The sequence below is a fragment of the Heterocephalus glaber genome, unplaced genomic scaffold (genome assembly GCF_053883595.1).
Source record: "Heterocephalus glaber isolate CG9 unplaced genomic scaffold, H.glaber_assembly_v1.0 deba00000347, whole genome shotgun sequence".
Lineage (NCBI taxonomy): Eukaryota > Metazoa > Chordata > Mammalia > Rodentia > Bathyergidae > Heterocephalus > Heterocephalus glaber.
In genome coordinates, this window is record NW_028258143.1 from 6197522 (window position 1) to 6219175 (window position 21654).

Genomic DNA, 21654 nt, shown 5'->3' on the forward strand with positions numbered 1-21654 from the left:
GTGAATCACAGAATGCGCTTATACTTATTAAGATTAAATAGAACTAGTTGTTCTTCAGAATAGTTGCAGAGTGTACATTTTTATCAAGAGTAACATTTCCAAAATTCCCATGTCTTTTGCAGCTCTCAAAATCAACCAACTTTCTGGACTTTTTCCCTAATGTGTAATAGAAAAGTAACATATTATTGCTTTATGTTGTGTTTTTCCTATTAGTTTAAGTATCTCTTTTTATGGTTCTTAGCATTTTAAATTCTTTACTTTCATTTGACCATTGCCCTATTAAGTTATTGTATTTTTTAATTAACTCTATGTTCTGAACATTAGATATTCCAAATGTCTTCTTTATTTAGTTACCCATCTATTAACTTCATTCACATTGACTTTTCATGAATATTTTCTCTTTCTCCTGCCTTCATTTCATTTTTGTGCTTCATTTCTTTACTTATTTTTTCTTCCTTAATATGCAGTGTCATCTGTGAAAAATATTATTTAATTGATTTTTATATTAGTCATTGTTTCAATTATGTGTTCAAAAATGTTTCCTAAATACCATCTTAAAAATGCACTGAGCTAACCTATGTCCTAGAAAGACAAATATATTTTTGGCTTCACTCCTTACTCAAATAATTCTCTCTCCTCTCCCCTTTTCCCTCTCTCTTCTTTCTCTCCCTTATCAGATTCCTACCACCTAGTAATGGAAAAAATAAAAGAGCTGTAAAAAGTTATGAAATGCAAAATGCAAAGCATATCTATTGAGAAAAAAATATTCTAGAAATTTTAGGGAAAACAACCAAAGAGAGAGAGAGAGACAAACACACAAACAAACAAAAACCTTGGCCCTTAGGAAAAATTGCTGTATAGCTGATGACATAATCAGATTTGAGTAATACTTAAAAGTCCATCCTGGCTGTCATTCCATAGATTCTATGTCACTTGACTTCATGTGTATCAATCTTCAGTGATATCTGACTGTAATTCATTCCCCACACAGCTATAGCTGGAAGGAACAAGAACAGAAGGTTGTAATATACTGAGCCCCAGAAATGAGATATCACACCTCTTTCATAATATTCTCTTCTGTAAAGTAAATGGATCTGATGAAGGGTTGGAGAAAGTCAAATAAATTCTTAAATATAAAAACAGAAAAGACAGTAAAAACTCTGAATGAGAGAAAACCTTTTAACTCTAGTATCGCTTTTTTGTTTGATGATATTGTATGCACGATACAGAATCAGAAGCTATTCATATAGAACTGTCAGTTATATGGTTAAAATAACAATTTATCCCGAAAAGATGTATAGAAGGGGACTTTTTCTAGCCAAGTCATCTACTGGTTTCATAATCTGTTTTGTAAAAATCATTCTGCAAATCTGTAGTGGGACATAAAAGAAAATCAAGTAAGAGAATTATAGATAGAAAGCTACAGTCTTTGGGCTATATTTTAAAGCTTTTTGTGAAACACTACATTTATAAACATGAGATTCATCACTATAAAAATGTAAATTGTAACCTTTGTTTTCTACATATGTCATCTCTTGTAATATGCTAAAGCAGAAAAATTTCCAGCCTCTTCTATATTAAGAGCATGAGGTTTCAGTGGTTTGAGCAGGTAAATGCAGTCATTAATGAGACAGGAGATAGGACACTGGGCGAATTATTAGAAAACTGTAAAAGTGGATGGCTACTTCACATTTTACTGATATTCATGTCAAATTGAGTTTTCCACTTAAGAAAGAACTTAAGAAAGCCATCTCTAAATTGAAACGGAACATTATTCAATTGTTCGTTTTCTTACACACACCCCCCATTACCACCCTTCACATTTTTTGGACGGGGTTTCAACACAGATCAAAGTATGTTATCTGCCAAACTGAAACCAATTTATCTGTATAAACTATAAAAAGATTGAAAATAAAACAATGTTAAAAAAATCCTTGTGGGGCTAGGAGGGTGGTGGAGTACTACCTAGCCTAGGAAAGGCACCAAGATGTTATAAATTTTTGTGTCTCCCTTTGTTCCTGTGGAAAATAGGGATAATACAATCACTCACCTATGTGGCTTCATGAAGTGTGACTGTATTAGGATTTACAAAAGTTTACTGATTCTAGTATATAAAAAATATTTTGTAAGGGTATCTTGTCATATTTGAACTTCTAATCAGTTGCGCAAGTGTGGCTGTGAGTGTAGCTCAGTGGTAGAGTGCTTGCCTAGCTAGCTCACAGAGGGTCCTGAGGTGTGTGATTCCCAGCATCACAGAAAACAAAAAAATAAATTGTGCAGTAGAATGGATGTGGTCTTACTGCCATTTTAATTGGTATAAAATGTTAATATTTTAATTTCTACTGCAGTGTTAACTCATTATGAACTAATAAACAGTTTGTGGATTGGAGCCAGTCTATGAATATAACTTTGAGTAATACTTCTCTAAATCATTCTGTCTTGTGATTTTTTTCTTTTGTATGCTTGATTGGAGCATATAATTTTACTACTGAATCAATATTTGTCATAATTATAGATCTCTTTGTATTTTCTATATTTAAGTCAATTTTAATAAACCTTAATCTAGCAAATAGCCTATTTTTGTATTTTAAAAGATATTGTTAGATGTATATTTCATTCTCTTTTTTATATTGTATATTTTTTACTTTCTATATTTGTAAGTATTTTCTTATTTTATTCTTTCTTTTGTTATCTATCCCATATATATATATATATACATGTATTATATATATGCACATGCATTTGGCTGATGACTAATGCAGCTGTGCATTTATATAAATAGAATGATAAGTCTATATTTTATTAGTCTTATAAATAAATAGTTTTAGGTTTTCTTGATACTCTATACTTTCCATTTTATCAATTTCTATTTTTGTATTTATTATTTCTAAATTTTTTGAGTATTTTGATTTTCTGAAATCTTGAATTAAAATTTTTAATTGATTTTTGTAAAGCATGAATTCTGTTTCACTCAAGTAACACAGAGAAGAAATAGACTTTAATTGTTGGCACACTGTATTTTTTTTTTAACATGGATGAGAGAGTTTTTGAAGATTAGTACAATTATAAAGATAAAGCTGATTCAGAGAAAACCATATAATCCGATGTGGACCTATACTATTAACAGTGAAGTAGAAGTACTAGTATTTATATACCTTTTTTTTTCTTTACAATTTTTCACATTCATGAAAATATTTCTTTTAAATAATATATAGACGGATGTAATTCATAAAATAAAAATTCTCCTGTTGAAGAGTATAATTCAGTATAATCATTACTATAATCTTAATTTTATAATTCTTTTATCACTCATCAAACGAACTTCATATCCATTAGCAATCACTTCCATCATTATCTTCCTCAGAGTCTGCAACCAATAATCCATTTTCAACCTCTACATTTGCTTATTTTGGACATTTTTTAGAAATAAAATTATACAATGTAAAATTTCTGGCCTGGGCTCTTTCTGTTGACATAATGTTTTTACTTCTTTTAACAAATATAAGTACTTCGTTTATTTTTATTGATGAATAATGTATCTATTGTATTCATCATTTTGTTTATTCATTCATTGATGGCCTTTTGGATGGCTTCCATTTTTAAGATTATTATGAATAATGCCTCTATGAATATTCATGTACAAGTTTTTGACTGGATGTACATTTCCAATTCTCCTGAGTAAATAACTAAATTTGAAATTCCTAGGTCACATGGTAACTAAATGTGATAATATTTAACCTTTTTTAATAAAAACAGCCAAACTTTTCCAAAGTGACTGAATTATCTTAAAATCTCATCAGCAGTGTATGAATTTCCCATTCCTCCACAACCTTGCCTGTGGTTGTTATCCATTTTTCTGATTCTAGTGATCTTAGTGGGTGTGAAGTGGAGCTCTTTGCATTTTTCTGATGACTAATGCTGCTGTGCATTTTTTCCAGTGTATATTGGCCAGTTTTATATTTTCCTGGGAGAAATGGCTGGTGAGATCTTTTAAATTGAATTATTTGCATTGTTATTATTCAATAAAATTGTTCTTTATTCTGAATAGAATCCCTAATCATATGTGCATTCTGGAAATATTTTTCCCCATTCTCCGAATTGTCTTTGCATCTTTTTGATGAGTTTCTTTTAAACACCAAAGTTTTGAATTTTGATAAATTTCAATGTATTTTTCTTTTGACTGCTTTTCTTTATAGCCAGTAAACATTTTCTAACTGAATGTCATCAAAATCTTCTCATATATTCTTCTAACAGTTGTATACTTCTAGCTTTCAGGCTTCACTTTATGATTCACTTTGAATTACTTTCTCCGATATGACGCAGGATATCTTACAACACCATGCATTTGCATGGGAAAATCTAGTTCATAGTACTCTTTCTTTCGCACAGGGTTCATCCCTCCACTGAACACTTCTCTGGGAATTTGGGCTTTGGAGGAGTTCTACTCTCATCTGTATCCATCTTCACTGTGATCTCTGAGTGATTTGTTTTCAGGTATTCATCAAGCTGTGGAGAGAGAGTTGAATTAAGACAATCAACAGTTTGTTTTGAATAAACATTCCTTAGATTGTTGTAAGACTTTAGTCCTTTCCTTTATAGAGGAGTGGCATTTTGGAAGTACTTACCCATTCAGGAATGGCTTCTATGTCTCATTAATTTTTTAAATCATTAATTAAGTTTATTGGTACTATTTAGATACACATAATGCTCACATCCATCATATGGAACTTGTAGCTGTACATGATAGATATTGATTCTTATTTTTTCCCATTCCTTTCCCCTCCCTTCTACTCCTTTCCTCTTCTTATTTAAAAGAGCTTTGTTTCCATTTTATCTTTTTTTCTTGATTTTTTCCCTTTTCCTTCCTTTCCCACTTCTCCCTCCCTTGTGCCCCTTCCTATTTGAATGTCTTCTTTCTATTTCACATTATTCATTATACATTTTGGACATTATTTACACTTTTAATTTCTCACACCAGAGAAATAGTTCAGTATTTACACATGTGTCCGATTTATTTCACTTAAAAGTATGGTGTTGAGGTGCATATTGCAGCTGTGCAAACTGTGCCCCTATAAACATGGGTGCGCATATATCACTGTGGTATGATGCTTTTAATATTTTGGGGAAAATATCAGGAATGGGGATAGATGGGCCCAGTGGAACCCATAGTCCTAGGTTTTTGAGGAATCTGCACTGATTTCCACAGTGGCTGCTCCAGTCTATCACTCCCACAAACAGTGGAGAAGGGTTTCTTTTTCCCCACAGCCCCGCCAACATTTGTTATTGATTGGTTTTTTGATAATAACCATTCTTTCTGGAGTGAGATGAAATCTCAATAATGTTTTAATTTACACCTCTTGATTGACCAGTAATGTTGAACTTTTTTTATGTATTTATTTGCAATTTGTATTTCTTCTTCTAAGAAAGTGTGCATTCATCTCCGATACCCATTTTTGGACTGGGTCCTTAATTTTGGGGGTTTAATTTTTTTCATTTCTTTATATATTCTAGATATCAGTCTTTTGTCTGAGAAACAGCTCACAATTTTTTTTCCCACTCTATTGGTTGTGTCTTCACTCTGTTGATGATTTCTTTTGCTGTGCAAATCTGTTTAATAAGATGAGATCTCAGTTGTAATATTTCCCATGCTATGAGGATTTTTTTCATAAATTTTTGCCTACACCTATGTCTTCAAGTGCTCTACCTATTCTCTCTTCCAGGAGATTTAGTGTTCCTGTTTTAATATTTAGATCTTTGATCCATTTTTATTTTAATGCATGGTGAGAGACATGGGTCTAGTTTTAATCTTCTACATGTGGAAAGCCGTTTTTTTTCCAGCTTCATTTATTAAAGAGGCTGTCATTCTTCCAGTGGAGGTGTTTGGCCCCTTTGTGGAAGATAAGGTGATGGAGTGTGTTTCAAGTTGTTTCTTCATCTTAGGAGGAGCTACGTTGGAGCTACTCATTAATTTTTATGTGTTCTTACATTTTGATATGTACATTTGGTAGTTATTTCTTTCTATTTGCAACTAGGGTTTTTAGCCTGCTGTGAAATTTCTTCCTCAACTCATTTGATCACAACTCTTCAACTCAGCTTCTCACAAATCTCTGTCTATAGGCAATATATAGTGTTTTGTTTTGTTTGCCATAAGATAGCATGCATGGCTCATGGCTTCTACTCCAAAGAGCCTAGATTTACTACATGTATTTCTATCACCATTCTGGTAGTCTAAGCTCTAACTAGAATCAGCCATCAGCCTCTGCTCACAGTATATTAGAATTACTGTAGCTCATACCTCTGAATCTTTCAGAACTCCTCCAGCAAACCAATTCCAATGGATTCTAAACCACATGGTCAGGTATAGTTACAGTAGGAGCCCCATTCTTGGTGTACCAATGTTCTATTGTAGTCAGGTTTTCATTGTTGTAACTAGCTAATCAACATACACTCCTTTAAAAAGTACTGATTTGCTTTTTCTCCGAATCTCAGATGATTTAATCCATGGTTGGGTGACTCTAAGACAGAAATATTGTGGAAAGATGGCAGAGAAAAGCTGTTCATTTCATGGTGGTATGAGAGCAGAGCAGAGGATCAGCACCAAAGAGGAAGGGGGCAGGGACCAGATATTTTATGCGAGCTCACACCTCTATACCCCACTGATACACACCCAGAATTATACTTTACTCATCTTCCAGTAGTTTCCAAGTTGATCAAGTTGACAGTTAAGCTTACCTGTCACACTTGACCTCAATGAGATTATTTTCAGTGATTCTGCTTTAAACCTGTTGTTAAATTTTAGATTATGATTAGGTTTAACACATCTATTCATATATGTACTTTAAAAGTACATGTAGCTACTTTTAAAGACACATCCATGAATTACAATAGATAATGAATTTTAAACTTTATCTTATTTAATTTTGAATATTACAGTGATAAATGATTTTTAATGTCATAACCTGATGAATTATGTTAATAGTTCTGTATTATTGAAATATTTTTCTATTTAAAAAATAAGCTATTGGCCACAATGATAATTTCTCTCTCTTTTGTTTTAGATTATGCTTGGTAAAGGTTGAAAATGAAAAATTTAACTAGCAATCATCAATTATATCAGAACTTGTTTTCTTCTCTCCCTTTCTCTCTCTCTCTCTCTTAGATTTGTCTAGGCTTTCTTTCAAGTTGTTTTATGAAAATTAATTTTAAATTTAATTTTAGAAGGTAAAATATACTCTTTATTTATACTTGTAAAAGTTATGACAAGTGCATGTACTCACATACTCACCATCAAAATTAAAATAGAGTATTCCAAAGACACTAAAATCTTCTCATTTTCCTTGATAATCAAGCTCTTTCCCCTGTCTCCCCTTCTGTTGGCACCCACTGATATATTTTCTGTTCCTATGGCTTTTCCTTTTGCAGAATGTGATAGCTACTAGTTTTCTTGATAAGTCAATATCTTATACATTTCATAAATGAAACAGTTGACAATCTGTGTTTAAGTAAGTTTCTCAGATTTATACTGCTATTTGGAACAGACCTAAGTTTTAAGCCTACGTTTTCTGACTCCAAATATATTACTTTTAAAAATTACATCACCATTACCTCTACACTATATTTACTGTGATGATTTTTAGATCATATTAGTCTTTATAATCATCTAATTAGATTCTTCCAACGGATTAAATTACATCAAAAAGAAGGCATCATCAATACTATCTTATAAAAAAGGACATTTAGTTCTTACAAAGTTAAGAATTTTTAAAAGGCAAACATATGTTTATACCCATTATAGAAAAGCAACCAAGTGCTCCTATTCCAAAAGTGTATATAATTTCTTTTTTCAGTGCTCTGCATCCAATATATCCATTTTATTCTTTTAAAAGTACAAACTCTAGATTTTAAATATTAGTATTTGTACTACTGGGAACTTTAAAGGTAATTTTGTACTGTTGTTATGTTGAAGTTAAATGAAAGACAGAGACAAATTCAAGTCTATTAGTTAGTTTTCTCATTGCTGGGACACAAAACCTGAAGTCCACAAATTAAAGGAGATGCTTAACTTGACTCCCAGTCCAGGCAACTAATGCCATGGTGAGGCGGCTCTAAGGGAGAAACATCATGGCAAAGGGACATGATGGACCAGAGCTGCTCAGCTCATTAAGGCCAGGATACACAGCAAGGGAACAGAACAAGAAGAAGGGGCCAGGGACTTTATATAGTATCCAAGGTCACACTTCCATGATCCACCCAGATACTTCCACCAGTGCTCCACCAATCTCCTGTACTGCTCCGAAGCCAGTCAAGTTGAGTCAATCAAGCTTAATGATCACATTTCATCCTAGTCAACTAGACATTCTAACATATCTCCATAAATCATACTTAATCTCCAAATAAACATAAGGTCATAATTTTATTCAACATGATACAACTATCTGACATACAACTTGAATCCAATAAACTATTTTCCAAAGTCACAACAGTTACAGTATTTCTTTCAAAAATTTGAGTCCAAGTCTCTTCTGAGACTCTAAGCCAACTTTAATTTCTTGGGGTCTTCACTGAACCTTTGGCTTTATTGCCACAGCTTCACATCCTGCCTTCTCTGAGTCTCCTTGCCTGGCTTCCAGGCCTTCCCTTGAAATCTGAGTGGAAGCCTCCATGATCCCACACCTCCTGCATTCTTCATGTTCACCATCACATGGATGATGCCAAGGTCTACTGTTGGTAGTAGTAGCCAGGCACCTTTGGCCAGTGATTGCAGCAGCCTCTAAGTTCCTGGATGACTGAGCAGAGTGAAATGAATTACGGGAAATCAGTTTCCTAGGAGGCCCATTTGAGCAGGAAGCCCAGGGTCTCTTCTCAAATGAAAGATTTATACTCTTGCACCCTTAAGCCTGTGATAGGTAGAATCTTGCTGATTTATGAGAAGTCCTCAAAACACCTTTCCTCTTTGCCCCATATGAAATATTTCTTTTTCTTTTTAATGATGCTAAATCCTTTCAGTGACCACAGCTTTTTGGCCCCAACATGGCCCCTATCACATCAAATAAATGTATATGTGCACCCATGTTTATAGCAGCACAGTTTGTAGTAGCCAAAGCTTGGAAACAGCTCAAGTGCCCATCAACTGGAAACTGGATAAAGATGTGGTTTTTTTTTTATAAAATGGAGTACTACTGAGCCATAAAGAATGACAAACTAGAGACATTTATAGCTAAATGATGCGTATTGAGGCCATACTCTTAAGTGAAATAAATAGGACACACGTGTGTGAATACCGAATAGTTTCTCTGGTGTGAAAAACTGAAAGTGTAAATAAGGACTGAAGTGATCAAAACAAATAATTGATAATTTGAAATAGGAAGTAAAGGTTCAAAGGGGTAGGGGAAGTGGAGGGGAAGGGGAAAGGAAAGAAGGGAAAGGAAAAATTGTAAGAAAAGGAATAAATGCAAACAAAGTCTTTGTAAAAAGGGAAGGGTGGAGGGGTTGAAAGGAGGGCAGAGGAATAGGGAAAAATAAGAATCAGGATACATCAAGTACAGGCACAAGCGCCCAATGAGAATTGTAAAGGTATTGTATACCTAAAATGTACCAATAAAAGAATTTAAGGAAAAAAAATCTATATTTCAGATCCTTTTGAAGCATTCATCATCTTTTCTATTCGCCATGAGATCCGAAGGATTGATCTCCATAAAAGAGACTACAGCCTACTTGTTCCTGGACTGAGAAATACCATTGCACTTGATTTTCACTTCAATCAAAGTTTACTTTATTGGACAGATGTTGTAGAAGACAGAATATACCGGGGCAAGCTTTCTGAAAATGGAGGTACATGTACTATCATTTCACTTAATGTTTAATTTAAATGAAAGTTCCGAAATGCATGCCGTTATCAGAAAGAATTTTGAGGAGTCTTTGACTTTAGTTCTTTATTCCATGTCTCTATTTATAAAACCAGAGACCCACTCACGTGTGTGAAGATATGATGAAGAAATGTAGTGGTCAGGGCCTTCTCTACTCATACTGTGTTTCATTGTAGACTTTCTCATTGACTTATGGTGAAGAACTTTATTTACTATGACAGGAAAAATTGATTTCTACATATCTGTAGTCAAATTTTTATAACATAAAATACCTTGCTTTTTATTTGTTTATTGTCTTTCTGCATACATCAGAGAAACAATGAAGTTTGTACAAAGACTGATAACATCAGCTAAATAGTTCTGCCGTAATTCAACTTAGCTATTTTGTATGAACTAGATCTTTCTTAAATAACAAGGCTTTGAGATAAATATATACAATATTTCACTGGAAAAGTTGCCTTTATATAGCATTCCAAGGGCAAGATATTTCTATGAAATTGTTAATTCATCTCTAAATCACATTTGTAATTTCGAAAAACTATAATATTTAAACATATAACATAATTATAATGTCTGAATTTTGGCCCTGTATCATGTTAATTTGAAATGATAGATTTAGATCCATGGGATTCAATTGTTAATTATTAAAGAAAACACTTTTAATATTTCTAAGCAAAACTACCAGTAGTGTTATAAAGGATGTTGCTCTTCATTTATAAATAAAATGTTTTTCAGATGAAATTTTTAACCATTTTGTAAAAAATAAATAAATATCGCATAAATAAAAAAATTAGTGGTCCTTGCCACATTGTTTATTTTTATTCGGTTCACACTAATGCCTCTTTCTTTTATGTGTATCCTTGTTATATTCTATATATCTTATAGCCATGGTATGTGGTATTAAAGTTAAAGTTAAATAAGGTAATAGCTATGTTATCTATCATGAATATAAAAAGTGAAAAAGTATGGAAACTTATTATCTATGAAGTATGTTGTCACCAATAGCATTTCTATTTTATTCTACTCTTGAGGATCAACGTTTGAATCTCACTAATGTTAACAAAAACATGAAATATCTTTTTTGCTGTGTCATATTGGTACTAGCTTCAAAACTGTTTACAAATGTCACCCTGTTGGTAATGAAAAGATTTCTGAAATTAAATCTTGGAAATTTTAAATTTGGAAATACTCAGTTTCCTCTGTGCCAGGTAGCACTGTTACACTTTATCTCTCACAGTTAAAATCAGGCTCAAGTACTCTGCGAGCAAGTCCTCTGTTTCACATGTTCCTTGAATGGCTGGACATCTTGCTTTCCTTTCTTTCACAGGTGTTAGTGCCATAGAGGTTGTGGTGGAGCATGGCCTGGCTACTCCCGAAGGCCTGACTGTGGACTGGATAGCAGGCAACATATATTGGATAGACAGCAATCTGGACCAAATCGAAGTGGCCAAACTGGATGGTTCCCTAAGAACTACGCTAATAGCAGGAGGCATGGAACACCCCAGGGCCATTGCATTGGACCCTAGATTTGGGTAAAGAAGTTTGCCATTGACACATCCATTTGCCATGAAAATAATCTTTCAATTTAATATTAAATTTAATTAACTCATAAATGTTGCACCAAATTGCTTTTTTGTGTGTATTTATACACATATATATATATCACACACACACGCACATATGTGTGTGTTTAGTTGTGTATACAGTATAGCAATAAATTTATTTCCACAAATTTGGTCACAGAATTACATATACAGGTATTCTGACAGTTTCACAATGTCTTTCTTCTGTGTAGGAACATTAGGCTGTATTGGAAGCTATTGCAACTCTTTCAAAGCAGTAATTTAATGAACTTCTCTCTGCCCTGCCAAAGAAATGCTGTAATTGTTTCTAATGGTTGCAAACCACAGGGCCACTCTTTGTTCTATATAGTTGCAGATGTTAATCACTTCACACTTTATTTATTTTGTGTGTTGTTGGAGTCAGTTTAAAAGAAAAATAAAATAAGCTTGAAGGACCCCAGCAGTGATATGCTGACATTGGGAAAATTCAAAGATGAAGTACATGATCCTGGAAAAGAAGGTTAAATATTGCGTGACGCAGGCTACTCCCTACGGTCCCCTTGAGAATTTTTCTTTGAAGAAGAAGTAGAAGAAAAACACCACAGTGGATTAAGAGTCAGTAGTTATAAGTTCCAAGTCTTAAACATTCACTCTCTCTGGAAGAATAAAGGGTATTTTTTTCTTTAGTTGTCAATTTCCCATGTAAATCAGGACTAAACATAACTTCCTCTTTATTTTTTTCCTCCTCCCATTACCCTTCTTCTGCCTTCTTCTTCTTCTGTCTTTTTTATCTAAAAATAGCTTTATTATCAAACACACACACACACAGAAATTAAAACCAAAGAAGAACAATGCAAGGGGAAAAAAACCTACAATATTATTCAAATACAGTAGAACTCAACCAAAACAAAACTGAAAAGCACTTAAACATTTTTCCATATAACTTAAAAAAACATCTCAAGTACCAACAAGACATCAGAGGATGTGATTTGTTTCAGAAAGATCCTCAAAACAAACATTGAACAAATAGTAGTCTGGAAAAAACCCTCCAGTTAGCTAGCATACTCCACATAAGCCAAACTTCTCCCTAATTTAAATTTCGATACAGTCATATGACATGCGATGGAAACGCAATCCGAGAAATATGTTATTAGGCAATTTTATCCGTGTGTATCCTTAATTACAGTTTCAGTTTCTCACACTAGAGAAACCATTCAGTATTTACAAATATGTGTCCTATTTATTTCACTTAAGAGAATGGCCTCAATATGCATCCATTTAGCTAAAAATGTCTCTACTTTCTGGTTCTTTAGGGCTGAGTAGTACTCCATTTTATAAAAAAAAAAAAAAAAAAAAAAAAAGCAAAAATCATGCATCTTCTTTATCCAGTCTCCAGTTGATGGGCACTTGGGCTGTTTCCAAGCTTTAGCTATTACAAACTGTGCCATTATAAACATGGGTGCCCATATACCGCTGTGGTATGATTCCTTTAATTCTTTTGGGGAGATACCCAGCGGGGGGTAGCTGGGTCAAATGGGACCTCTAAGCCTAGTTCTTTGAGATATCTCCATACTGATTTCCACAGTGATTGCACCAGTCTGCACTCCCACCAACAATGGAGACAGGTTCCTTTCTCCCCACACCCCAACCAACATTTGTTATTGGATGATTTCTTTATAACAACCTTTCTTTGTGGGGTGAGGTGGAATCTCAGTGTTGTTTTCACTTGCATCTTATGAATGACCAGTGATGTTGAACATTTTTTTCGTATGTTTATTTGCTGCTTTTACTTCTTTGTCTGAGAAATGTCTGTTCATTTCAGATGTCCATTTTTGAATTGCTTCTTTAAATTTGGGGGTTCTGATTTTTTTTTTCAGTTCTTTATATATTCTAGATAGTAGTTGTCTAAGGTACAGTTGTTGAAAATTTTTTCCCACATTATATGTGGTCTCTTAGGTCTGTTGGTGGTTTCTCTTACAGTGTAGAAACTTTTTAATACAATGTGATCCCAGTTGTTGATTCTTTATCCAAGTTCCCGTGCCACTGAGGTTTTGTTCATAAAGTCTTTTCCTATACCAATGCCTTCAAGATTTCTACCTAACTTATCTTCCAGCAAGTTTAGTGTTTCTGTCTTGATATTTAAATCTTTAATCCACTTCAATCTTAATTTAGTGCATGGTGATAGGAATGGGTCTAGTTTCAGTCTTTGGCAGGTTGAAATCCAGTTTTTCCAACACCATTTGTTAAATAGGCTATCTTTCCTGCCATGATGATGGTTGGCTCCTTTGTCAGCGATGATGTGGCTGAGCATATCTGTAGTTGTTTCTACATTCTGAAATTTACTTGTCTGTAAATAAAATTACTACCTTTGCTTTTTTCTGGGTTCCTGTGGCATGGAGAACTGTTTTCTATCCTTTTACTTTCAGTCTATGAATTTCTTTTTGAGTTAGGTGTGTTTCTTGTATACAGCATATTGTTGGATTTTGCTTCTTAATCCATTCTGCCAGTCTATTTCTTTTGATTGGTGAATTGAGACCATTAACATTGAGTTATAATTGATAGATATTGACTCATCATTGTCATGATGTTTTACTATTGTTGGCTATTTTATTTCTTGTTTTTTTTCCCCCCTTCCCTTTAGTTTCTTACCTTGCCTGGTGGCATCCCTCTGTTGGGCCTCATGGAGTTTTGATCTTCATTGTCTTTTTTTAGGATATTGCTTAGGATTGTTTGGAGTGCTGGTTTGGTGTTCATGAAATTTCTAAGGTGTTCTTTATCGTGCAAGTATCTAATGTCCTCATCGATTTTGAAAGATAATTTTGCAGGATAAAACAGTCTAGGTTGGAAGTTATTTTCTTTAAGGGCATGAAATACTTGACTCAAAGCTCTCCTTGATTTCAGGGTTTGTGTTGAAATCTCTGCCGTGATTCTGATGGGCTTTCCTTTATAGGTGATTTGTTTCTTTTCTCTAACTGCCTTAGGATTCTGTTCTTCTGTTGAGTTTCTGGAATCTTGATTATTATGTGTCTATGTATAGATATTTTTTGATCGTGGCTAGTTGGAGTTCTATATGCCTCACTTATCTGTATGTCCAATTCTCCTCCTCTGTCTGGAAAGTTTTCTAATATTACTTCTGTGAACAATTGTCGATTGTATTTTCTCCTGTTTTTTTATGGACTCCTAACAAAAAAAATCTTAATAGATGTTTACAGAGTGTTCCACCCCACTAAATTGGAATACATTCTTTTTGCTACACATGGGTCATTCTCCAAAATAGTCCACCTGCTAGCTCAAAGTACATGTCTAAGTAAATGTAAAATAACTGAAGTTACCCCCTGTATATTATCAGACCATAGGGCAATAAAATTGGAGATCAATCACATAAGAAACTGCAAAACTCCCACAAACACATGGAAATTGAATAACACCCTCCTGAACAACCAGTGGCTCACAGAGGAAATTAAAGAAGAAATTAGACAGTTTCTACAAGTAAATAATAATGCCAGTACAACATACAGGAATCTATGGGACAAAATGAAAGCAGTTTTACACGGGAAATTCATAGCAGTCAATGCCCATATTGGAAAAACAGAGAACTCAGATAAATAACCTAATGCAGAACCTCAAGCTCCTAGAAAAAGAAAAGCATAACAAACCCAAAGCTCATACAAGAGAGGAAATTATAAAGTGCAAAGCAGAAATCAATGCAATGGAGACTAAGAGAACGATACAAAAAATTAATGAATCAAAGAGTTGGTTTTTTGAAATAATAAATAAAATTGATAAACCTTCAGCCAACCTTATCAAAAAAAGGAAAGAAAAGGCTGAAATCCATGCAATTAAGAACAAAAAGTGAAGTCACAACAGAGCCAGCAGAAATTCAATACCTACTTCAGGAACCTGTACTCTAATAAAACGGAAAACACAGAAGAAATGGACAGATTCCTAGATGCATGCAAATTGCCAAAGTTAAATGAAGAAGATATAGAAATTCTAAACACCCTGATTACAATGAGTGAAATTGAAAATGTAATGAAAAATCTACCAACAAAGAAAAGCCCAGGTCCTGATGGCTTCACTGCTGAATTCTATAAGATATTTAAAGAAGAACTGTTGCCATTACTCTTTAAACTCATCAAGGAAATTGAAAGGGAAACAAGACTTCCAAATCCATTCCTGGAAGCAAGTGTTACCTTGATTCCCAAACTAGGGAAAGAACCAACCCCAAAACACAACTACAGACCAATCTCTCTAATGCACATAGATGCAAAAATCCTCAACAAGATACTAGCAAACAGAATACAGAGGGTCGTCAAGAAGATCATACTCCCTGACCATGTCAGATTTATCCCAGGGATGCAAGGATGGTTCAACATTTGTAAATCAATAAATGTAATACACTATATTAACAGAGTCAAGGACAAAAACCACATGATCATCTCAATAGATGCAGAAAAGACATTCGACAAAATTCAACACATATTCATGATAAAAACCCTACAGAAAATTGGAATAGGAGGTCTTTATCTCAAAATGATTAAGGCTATCTATGAAAAACCAACAGCCAACATCATACTAAATGGTCAAAAACTGAAAACTTTCATGCTAAAATCAGGAACAAGACAAGGATGCTCACTATCACCACTCCTGTTCAATATTGTTCAGGAAACATTAGCCACAGCAATTAGAAAAGAGAAAGAAATAAAAGGAATAAAGATAGGAAAGGAAGAAGTGAAACTGTCATTATTTTCTGACAATATGATACTTTACATAGAAGACCCAAAAAATTCCACCAATAGACTACTAGACTTAATTGACAGATTCAGTAGAGTAGCTGGATACAAGGTCAACACTCAAAAAAAAAATAGCCTTCTTGTACACAAATAACAGACTCACTGAGAGAGAAATTAGGGAAACAATTTCTTTTACAGTAGCATCCAAAACAATAAAATATCTAGGAATCAATCTAACAAAGGAAGCAAAAGATCTCTACACTGAAAACTACAGTACTCTGAAAAAAGAGATCAAAGAGGATACAAGAAAATGGAAAGATATCCCTTGCTCCTGGTTAGGAAGAACCAATATAGTGAAAATGGCCATACTTCCAAAACTATTATTTAATGCAATGCCGATTGAAATTCAAACAAATTCACAGAACTAGAGTAAACAATCCAAAAATTCTTTGGGAACCACAAGAGACCTAGAATAGCAAAAGAAATTTTAGACAACAAAGATATGGCTGGGGGTATTACAAACCCCAACTTGAAACTATACTACAAAGCTACTGTGATAAAACCAGCATGGTACTGGCAAAGAAACAGACCCGAGGATCTTCTGTCTTTTTATGTATGTATTCATTTTTTTCTTTTTCTGAGCCAGGGTCTTGCTAGATTGCTAAATTGTGCAGGTTGGATTAGAATGTGTAATGTTCCCCAAAGTGCTATAATTACAGGCATGCACGACCATGCCTGGCTTTTTTTTTTTTTTTTTTTTTTTTGGAGGAGGAGATTTTATATATATGAAATAAGAGGGAGGTGATGATCAGTCATACTTATAATGCTCCTTATAGGTTATTATTTATTTACTTAGTAATTAGTTTGCAAATTCATAACTATTGTCAAATCCAGAATATTGGCAAGGGTTTTGAAGGGAATTGAGAGGTGAGGTTCCAGGGAGAGAGGGAAGTAAAACAAGGAGTTTAGTGAAATACAAAAGAGAAAAGGCTTCCCTTGTGTTTAAGTTAACTTCTTGGCCACACACTCTCTCTTTTGCTCTGGTCTATGCCCAAGACTCAGAAAAAAATAGACTGAGAACTTTGTTTTCCTTTTCTTTAATTCAGATATTGAAATTAAAGGAGCAAAGCATCCTGCCTGAAAGAGGGATTCCAAATTAGCAATTTGCTTTACCTTTAACAATGATTAAATTTATTTGAATCAATGGTCAAAATTTAAAATATTAACAGATTTTACCTAAAATCCTGGAGTTCTCACTCTTTTTGAAAGTAGGGAGATCTGGCAACAATGAGCTGAGAAGTAGATATTTTCTTAGCCTGGAGGGGTGTTCTCTAAGTTACACTATCTACACTTTACCCAATGCACTAGCTACCTTTTGTGAAAACAGCTCACCTGGAAACGTTTTAGTTTTAATGAGAAAAGGCCATAGTTTTCCACACTCTATTCCCATGATACAAATACATTGCTGATCCTGACCCTATACCACCCACAAAGTTACCAGCACATTGTCAACTGGGGTTTTATTTCCAGTGTAACCACTATTGATGTGAAGCTTTCACCTATCAGACTTAATGTAAGTTGTACTTGCAACTGATCTGCATGAAAATCTTTGTGTGTAACAGTAAAATATGCAGTCCCAGCATGCATCCTAACATGAGAAGGAAAATGTGAATGCTTCCCACATAATAAATAGATGGCACTGACAGAGAAAAGCAAAAACCAGGTGAAGCTAGTATGAACAAACAAAGCAGATTTGGGAGATGTTTCACTTTCTATAGCACTGAATTGACAATACTTATGATACATTCATTTATCTCACTTTATTTGGAATATGTCCAACCTAAGAAGACAGAACAAAACAAAACAAAACAAAAACACAAAGGACACACAGCTTACTATGTAAGTGAACACACCAAACAGTATTTCACTGATAAAAAAGAATCTCCAGAAGTAAAATATCTTCTAATGCCTAATGTTAGTCCAGAAACTAGCCTGTGTGTAGGGAAAGTCTAATAATGCTTCTGGGAGAGATGATAACTTCCATCACTAATTGCTACTGTGAAATTTGAAATTAATTAATATTATTAGAGTGGTAATAAGAATTTTAAAACAGCAGAAAAATAACACTTATAAAATTGTTTCTGGCCAAATGACCAAAGTTCAGATGGCAATACTAATTAATTCTAGTCTAAGGGTTAATTGAAAGGTTGACAGGCATGGCTGTCGTGATTTGATAGGATTTTTATTATAAAATTATTTTATAGAATCTTGACATGATTAAGATATGAGGTTTATTTAAACACCTTAAGCAATAATTATAGCAAGTAAATATAAAAACTTAGTGGAAAATAGAGTTTCATACTTATTGGATGTTTTCTATAAAGTCCTGGGATTCTTACAAACATTGGAACATTCATAAGGAAATTTTCACATAGGAAAAATAAGCACACATATATGTAAATATACGCACACACACACACACATACACATAATGAACAGCAAATCCTAGCTAAGCACAAAAAAAAATGGAAAATAATTTTATTTAAACTTATTTTACTGTCTCTGAGCTATGTAAATAGAAATGTATGATTTTTCTTTCTTTCTCAAATTATTGATGAAATATATGAAGAAAACTATGAATTAGCATTGATATTAGCTCCAAAGCTTTTTAAAGTTATAGTGCAAGTTTTTATTTTCAAAAAATCTACAGGATAATTTTCAGAGGTATGATTTGTGTGTTATAAACATTCCCTACAAAACTATGGTTCTTAATAGCAAGAAGAATTGCTCCCAAGTCTATGAAGTCGGTCACAGCTCTTGCTATATGTAATGATGCTACATAAATGCTTGTTAAATAAATGAATGCATACATATTAGTTCATTTACATGCAACATACAGGTACCCAAGTATGCATTTTATGGTGCAAAGTATATGGTAAAAGACAGCCAATGGAGAGTAGTATAAACTCTGTTAATATAAATAAATGAAAAGAAAGGTGTGCAGTGAGCCACTTTGCTCCCTCAGTGTGTGGAAAAACAAACAGGCCATAACATTATCCCCATAAAATGTGTTTACTTTCATGTTAGCTTCTTATAACAATCAAAGTCTGTCCGACATGTTATACAAATACCAAATAAGAAGTGTTTTCAATTAACTATGCTTCCACAGCATCAAATACATTGGTCTTTGCTTTACATTATGAGATATATTTGCCATCATGTCACATTTTTTCCACTTCTGGGTTTTGACCCAGTCCTCCAAGTGACAAGTTATTCCAAGATAGTAAATTGGGATTCTTAGGGAGGAGCCATTTTTCTTTCTTTCCATTTTAAGGTAATGCATTTATGGCTAAGGTGACCTGAAAGTGTAAATGAATCCTTTTTAAACATCAAGCTTATTATTAGGGAGTAACAAGCATCAGAGAGTTCAGAATCGACAGTGCACTCATGTCAGTTCTTGTATTTTTAATGTCTTTATTCTGTGCTACCAAATGGCATCTTCCTGCTCCGGTGCTAGTGTTTAGTTTGCATTTGTTGTGCTGTCATAATAACTGGACTGTGCTATAAGAATTGCATTGGTGAAAAAAATAATAATTGTGATGATTAGTGAGACATTTTAAAAAAGATTTAATTTCATCTGAGAATATAATAAATGAAATTAATTTCTAGATATTGCTGGGTTTAGAAAACCCAAAGATTATAGATTAATAAGCCCCACATTTTTCCCAAAATCATTCTTTTTATCTTTCTGCAGCTTGACCTGATAGATGACAATGGCCCTTTCATGCCTATAATGATAGCACTTGTTCATGGTCTATTGAATCAATTTAATCCAGATACAAACCAACCCCCGAATGCAGAAACTGCAGAATCCAGACTGGTTTCCCTTTTAAAAGAAACTGTGGCTGAGCATTTCTATATGGCCTGTACAAAGGGATATACTGTCTTTGTACATTTGAGGAAATAATGTAATCATCAAAATGCTAATCCATTTTAAACATATATAAAGAAAGAAATAGGGAAAAATGAATTTGTTAAAACATGACATTATAAAGTACAAGAATGGCTAAAATTTCATGAAACAATGATCCTTGAAATCAACTTATTTTTTAATCAACTTTTAAGATTGGTTTGGTGAACTGTTTTATGACAAGGTTAAGAACACTTTTAGGGTAACTAATTGTAGAACTTCTTACTTTATAAAAGAAATTTCCCAATAAGATTGATGAAAAATTAGTGCTACAAGGATCACTATGGAAAAAAAATATTCTCATTGGAAGTGTAAAGACATGAAGGGACCACTCCCTAATAATACAATACTGAACATTATCCCAAGCCATGTTTTTCTCCCCACTGGAATACATGTGCCTGTTTCTAATAAACCTAATATAGAAAATGCAAAATTGCAGAAGTACTAATACATGAATTATACTTCCTGCACTCTCTAAGATGTAACTGGGTAGAAAAAGGGAAACACCACTTCCCCACTTGTCATACATCCAGAAGAGAGTGCTTCAGAAATCTTTGTGTCACTGCTGCAGTGCAAAGCAGACCTTATCTAACCTGGTGTTGCTATTTCCACAAATATACGAAACTGCCTAGGAATCAAAAATTCACTAAATTTGTATTCAAGAATTATTTTTCCTTTTCTTTTTTAAACTTGCTATCTTTCTACATAGCATTTTTCCCCCAAATAGTTTCTCTGGTGTGAGAAACTGAAAATGTAAATAAGGATCAAAATGTGTAATACATAGCATTGTTTAACAAGAGGTTACCATAACTTTCATCGATAATTATTTTCTATTTTAAATCATATGTTTTAGTTCTACTTTACAGAAAAGCAGACAAAGGCCAACTTAGCATCAATGAAAGATGTGTGTATATAAAATTATATTTGAAGTGAGATGTGGTCCATTTAATATTCATTGTTTTCAAGAAAGACATTTAACTACTTAAAATGAAGCGTCTGTCAGCCTAATACTAATTAACCTTTTTCAATTTTCTATTGAAATGGCAGTGTGTTTTATTATTTTGGTTAATTTTGCATATAAATTTTTTCACACTAATGTTCCCAGATAATTAATACTTTTTTAAAACAATCTTATCTTTAAATATGTGTCTTTTCACCAAAAAGCCCATAACAATAACATTTTACAGATGTCATCTGGTACATTTGTAAACATTTTAACCATTTATTTAAGTTTAGTTATTTACACTTTTACAATTTTATTGTAGAAATGTTCAAATACATAAAGTAGAAGGAATTATAAACTAAACTCACTTGTACATGTTACTGTGATTCAAGAATTGTCAATACATTGTTCTTTGGCATGCTATTATTCATTTTTATTCTTTCCCAACCATTTAAATTATTTATATACTTTATGTCCGAACAATAAATAATTGAGATATTATGCTTGTGGATATTTTCTAAATAGTATGATGATGGAAACTTCTAAACCAGTCTATGAAACGATTTTTTAAAAATCATTA

General features: G+C 33.3%; 1 protein-coding gene across 11 annotated transcripts in view; it reads left to right on the plus strand.

Moving 5' to 3' along the window:
- Lrp1b (LDL receptor related protein 1B) overlaps positions 1-21654 on the plus strand; it is a 1848437-nt gene that overhangs the window by 1187437 nt on the left and 639346 nt on the right. For all 11 annotated transcript variants that reach the window (XR_015445151.1, XM_087195526.1, XM_087195530.1 and 8 more), the window contains 2 exons: positions 9634-9831; positions 11194-11398. Coding sequence is in view for 10 of the 11 variants with exons in the window: in XM_087195526.1 (XP_087051652.1) it covers positions 9634-9831; positions 11194-11398 (403 nt within the window). In the remaining variant the exon portion in view is untranslated. The remainder of the gene's footprint in view (positions 1-9633; positions 9832-11193; positions 11399-21654) is intronic.